Source organism: Populus alba, chromosome 11, assembly GCF_005239225.2.
Source record: "Populus alba chromosome 11, ASM523922v2, whole genome shotgun sequence".
NCBI lineage: Eukaryota > Viridiplantae > Streptophyta > Magnoliopsida > Malpighiales > Salicaceae > Populus > Populus alba.
This window is the reverse complement of record NC_133294.1, coordinates 15,140,253-15,145,858: the sequence shown is the minus strand read 5'-3', so window position 1 is coordinate 15,145,858 and position 5,606 is coordinate 15,140,253. Positions and strand designations below refer to the sequence as shown.

The 5,606-nt window shown below is 30.9% G+C and overlaps 1 protein-coding gene and 1 long non-coding RNA gene across 2 annotated transcripts; both read right to left on the bottom strand.

The window, feature by feature from the left end:
- Positions 1–680: 680 nt before the first annotated feature.
- LOC118047494 (probable 2' cyclic ADP-D-ribose synthase BdTIR) lies at positions 681–1,386 on the bottom strand. Its single transcript, XM_035056797.1, has 2 exons — positions 917–1,386; positions 681–795 (listed from the first exon to the last, which is right to left on the bottom strand). Exons 1-2 carry the CDS (start codon positions 1,384–1,386, stop codon positions 681–683), a joined length of 585 nt encoding a protein of 194 aa, XP_034912688.1.
- A 2,150-nt stretch (positions 1,387–3,536) lies between these two features.
- On the bottom strand, positions 3,537–3,930 carry LOC118047562 (uncharacterized). Its single transcript, XR_004687330.2, has 2 exons — positions 3,737–3,930; positions 3,537–3,662 (listed from the first exon to the last, which is right to left on the bottom strand). It is a non-coding gene; the product is annotated as an uncharacterized lncRNA (long non-coding RNA).
- Positions 3,931–5,606: the final 1,676 nt, after the last annotated feature.

Sequence of the window (5,606 nt, the reverse complement as noted above, 5' to 3'; positions counted from 1 at the left end):
GGCGGGCATATCAGGGAATCCCAAGCAAGTTATATATATATATATATATATATATATATATAGTTTTTGGATTCAAGGAAACCCCACCTACTGGAAAGCGCACTTTGTGGTCCCAGTTGAGCGAGTAAAACCCTGGTTGTCCCAAACTCTTACAAGAGATGCACGTCCTGACTCGAACTCGAGACCTGCTATGCAGATCTCAAGCTCTTTGTCATCACGTCACGCTCCTTGGGACAAAACAATAGTATATATATATATATAGACAAGTAATATTAAAATATTATGTGTATATAAATTAATCCGAACATTCATGTTAATAAACAAAAAAAATACTATATGGACTGACAAAACAATACGGGGCATAAAACTTTTAATTTTATTACATTTCTATGTTAATTCTTACATAAATATGGAACTATAGAGCTACATCTTACAATATTAATGGATACAATTATTTATTAAGCTTGCTACTTTGAGCTATGACTTATTACAAAGAAATAAGTGAGTACAATTAACTAAATAATCAAGTAAATAATTGTTTTAACATTTTTTTGATAAATGAAAGATTGGTTTTACAATTTATTAACACAAATTGAATGATAAACAGGCAGCAAAGGCTTCACAATGGACGATCTCTCGGTCGCATTGGAAACCTTCATCTCCAATGAAAGAGACATGTACTAGACATGCAATATTGGAGTGCCTTTACGGCGCTGCATCTGCTTTTCGCTCTCAATCTCAAGTAAGGTTTTGATGACAATATCCGATGCGCTTGTTACAACGTCCGACCAGTTCCTGGAAATCACAAAGGTAAAAACGTGAAGAAAAATCCAAATTTCACAGTAAATTGTTCAATTTGAAAGTGAAAATCCAATTTCCATCAAAACAACAGAGAGAAGGTTATGGTGATCTTTACCCTTTCAAGGAGTCGAAAGTCAGTCCTACAGTGTACTTAGCCTCTTCAATAGCCCAGTTAAACCTCCGTATATCCTCCATAGGACATTTTCCATTGTTCACAACACGAAGCTGTGAGGGCTTAATGTCACAAAAGATTGGAATTACCTTTTTCCTTGACTCCATAATAAGAGCTAATTCATGAAGACAGAAGTATGACTCACAATACCGAGGAGAAAAAACAGTAACACCAACCTTACATTTCCTTATTGCACCATTGATATTATCAAACAACTTATCTCCTGGCTTCATGTTCTTGTTGTCCAAGAAAGGATGCAGTTTTAGCCGGGAAAGGTGATCGTAAAGCAAAGTAGCAACCGTTCTCTTTGTGTCGATCCCTCTGTGGTTAATGAAAACATCACAAGGTTTGGTGACACGATTTGCTATCTGGGTCAGGTGGCACTGGCGGAGAAATTGGGATGAGCGATGCATGGTTACTAGAGGAAAAATTTAGTTGCAGATCGTTCTCTCAGCAGATATATAATTTCTTTTCTTTTGCTTTGTTTCTTACAGCTTGTGTTGTTATTGTAGAAGGATAGGTTGATGGCTTTGCCTTATATAGAGGAAGGCCTGGGTCCTTGATTCATCTTGATTGACTGAATTACCTCTTCTGTTGAATTTGAAGGAAGAATTTCATATGAAAAGGTTGAAGATCAACACACAGCCGTCTATATGTTCGAATTGACAGAAGATGAAAACAAACAAAACCTTGACCGCCTATAGGGTTTAATTTCTGCTGGGAATCATGTTGAACCCTTCAAAGAAGTTATGATCTTAAATAATATATTTAAACTTCAAAGGCATGCAGGGACAGAACAATATATGTCAGCTTGACAAATACAGGCGAATGAGGAAGAAACTGCAAGAATCACGAGGATTAAGACTCTCAAGGGTGTTCAAAGTAAATGCCAATATTTACGTACTATTTCGTACTATATATTTTCTCTAATATTAATATAAGGACAGCTACCGCTCATTAACCGAATATCCATCTAAATAAATTTAATTCAGTTATTAACCTCTTTCAAGGGTTTGTTTGACTATAGGAAAATTCATCAATTAATTAATCTTGATGGACTTCATAAAATAAAACCTTTCTTACATCGTGCTCAAAGGGCTACAAACACGTATAAATTAGTAGTTATGTATCGAGTAATTTCTTAAAATAAAATAGATTCAATTCTCTATATATAATTTTAGTTATTATATAATATAACAAGAGAGGGCTACGTACCTCCAAGATGCAACAAGTATTTTAATTAATAAATAAAAAACAAAAGTGAGATGGAAAAGCCTATTGAAATTAAGATATATGGTTGCTATTAATTAATTATGCGCTGGTTTTGGTTTAAAATTTTAACTAATATACTAAAATATAATTATAAAAGTCTATTTTTTCCCCTAGATGTTTTATAGTTTTAATTCATAGTTATTATTTTTTTAGTTCAAGATAATAAACGTCTGTTTTGGTCCCTAGATTTTCTATACTTTTCATATTTTATCCTTTTTATTTTAGTTAAAGACAGTAAAAGTATATTCTAGTTCATCTCTTTTTCATATTTATATATAAAAAAATCAAATTATGTGGTGAAAACACAGTAAACAAATATACTCTCTCCCATAGGCATCACTTAACCCTCAAATGGTAGTTAAGTGTTAACCTACAGGGGTTAAGGCAACAACATATTTTAGAGTGAGGTTTTAAAATATTGAATTATTATTTATTATTGTTTTTACTGATTTCATTTAATATTGATTTAAAAACTATTGTGTCGTATCATTAAAACAAAATTATACACCTCCAAATTAATATCTTTAATACTTTTCCATTAATATATTTTTTTTATATCAATAACATTTATCAATAACCTTCAATTTTTAATTTTGAAATAGCCTGCCAATTGCAGACACGAATAATGGTTTTTAACCCAAAATAATGTGGAGCTTGTAGTGCAGGTTAATTAATTTTGACAAGTCATCATCTCAAGTAGTTGCTAAGCTAGGCTCCAACAAAAGTTGCGTGGAGCCTACCTTATTTTGTGTTTTCAACGTTGATTCTACTCTGCATGCCTTACTTATCAAGAAAGTTATTATTCATGTCATGCTCATGTCAGCATTTTCGGTTTGATTCAACTTTTATTTAAAAAATTAATTAATATTAAATTTTAAAAAACTAAAAAATTTAAATTAAAACCGGTTCAAATCAACTAGTTTCAGTTCGGTTCGGTTCGATTTTTTTAACAGAAAAACCAGAAAACCTGTATTATTGTTTTTTGAGCTTTTTCAGGCTTTTTTTAGGCTTTCTCATGGGTTTTCTGATGGGCTTGTAATTAATGTAAATATTATCTAATTTTTTTAAAAAATTCTATAATATATTTAATATTTTTTGTCACTAAATATTCATTTATATTAAATTATTAGTGCTAATATATATTGTATTTAATATGTTGCAAGTCTTTCTAATATTTGTGTTTTGGATTCCTCCTGCATCAAAGTTTAAATAAAACATGTACTAAATTAAAATTTAAATTACAAAGCATTTCCTTCAAAAGGGCTAAAAAAGAAACAACAAATGACATTGCCATAAAAAATGAAACACTTCATGCAAAAAATATAAATCTTCATTATGCACATCATCCCAATCAAAAAGCACATCAAGATGACAAGAACATTGCACTTTGATTCCGTAATACCATTGACATCAAAACCTGGAAATCAAGATCTAAAATTATAACATGATAAAATAAATTAGAATATGTAAAAATAAAAGGTAATATTTTACCATCAAAGTAACTTTTGAACTAATTATCATCCATTACTAAATGTAACTTTCCACCAAATTCTACAAAATAAAAAATTAGACATGTTAGATGATTGCAAAGAATTTAATTAATAAATTACAAAATAAAAGGTGCAAGTTTCTAAAAAAAAATTACCTTACTCAAGGTTTTCGTAAGTTTCAAGATCATTTATCAAGCTTCTAATATCAGTTGGAATTGATCCATGACACAACCAATTTTGACAACAAATGAGTGCTTGAATAGTTGCTGGAGATAAAGAACTTTGAAATTGATCAAGTACACGACCACCTGTGCTAAATGCTGATTCAGAAGCCACTGTGGATATAGAAATAGCCAGAACATGTTTTGCAACCTTTGAAAGTGTCTTATATTTCAAAGCATTACTTTTCCACCAACCCAAAATATCTAACTTATCATCATTACGATCCTTACAACCATCAATCAAATAGCTCTCAACCTCATTTTTATCTTCCACACTATCCACCTCCTACAAATATCTTTTGAATCGAGCCAAAGTGTTAACATCTACCTCCATATTATCAATAGAATTAACATCTTGTTTATGCCTATTATTATCCACCACTTCATCAATTTTCAAATAAAACTCATACAAGCTCACCAAAGTATCTTTCATCTTATTTGTTAGCAATTGTGCTTTGTCATAATCATACAAATCACCAAAACAAAATTTCACATATTTCAACTTCAAACATGGATCTAAGACATTAGCCACATGTAACAAAAAATTCCGATTTACTTCACAACCTCAATACTTCTCAAACTTTAACATCATATTCATCACCATTCCACTTAAAATATTATCTTTATTTTTACACAATTGCAACAAGTTTATATGCATGTAAATCAATTCATTGAAGAAAGAATTTGATGTGACATGCAATGAGCCAGAAAATCTCAATGTAACCATATAAAATATCTTTAAGAACTTAACCAAAGTTCTTGCATTTTCTCAATCCTCCAAACTAGGTGGCACTATATTTTTTTTTATTCCCCTTTGAATCAACCTCCAAAAAATAACTCATATACCTAGGATCTTTTTCACCTAACCTCACAAACACCTTTTCAAAATTTTCAGCAGCTTCTAGCATAAGATAAGTTAAATTCCATCGAGTTGCAACATCTAAGCACAATGATTTCTTACACTCTAAATGCAACTTTTCAACACACTTCTTAAATGCAAGATGCCTTGACGGTGAAGATCTCACAAACCTAATTGCATTTCAAATCTTAACAATTGAAACATTAATCTCTTTCAAGCCATCACATACAATGAGGTTTACAATGTATGCACAACATCTAACATGCATATGCTCATTTGACAATATATTAGTTGGCCAATCTTTCATCACATTATTTAAATATGAAATGGTCACAATATTAGAGCTTGCATTGTTTAATGTAATAGTCAACAATTTATCAATCCCCCACTCCAACAACAATTCTCAATAACTTGGCTAATTGTATCACCTATATGATTGAAAACTCGATAAAAATTAAGAATTTTTTTATGTAAATTTCAGTCATTATCAATCCAATGAGCTGTTAAACACATATTGTTAATATTTTGGATTGATGTCCATGTATATGTTGTTAAGCACAATCGTTGACCCCTAAGAGCTATCCTCAATCTATCCTTCTCTTCAACATATAATTTCAAACAATCTCTCATAATAATGAAACGAGAAGGAATGTCAAATTTAGGTTGTATAGTCCTAACAAACAATTTAAATCCCTGAACCTCCACAAAATTAAAAGGCAACTCATCAATTATAACTATATTTGCTAGTGCTTGTCTACATTCATCATAATTATAACCTATTGCCTTAAGAC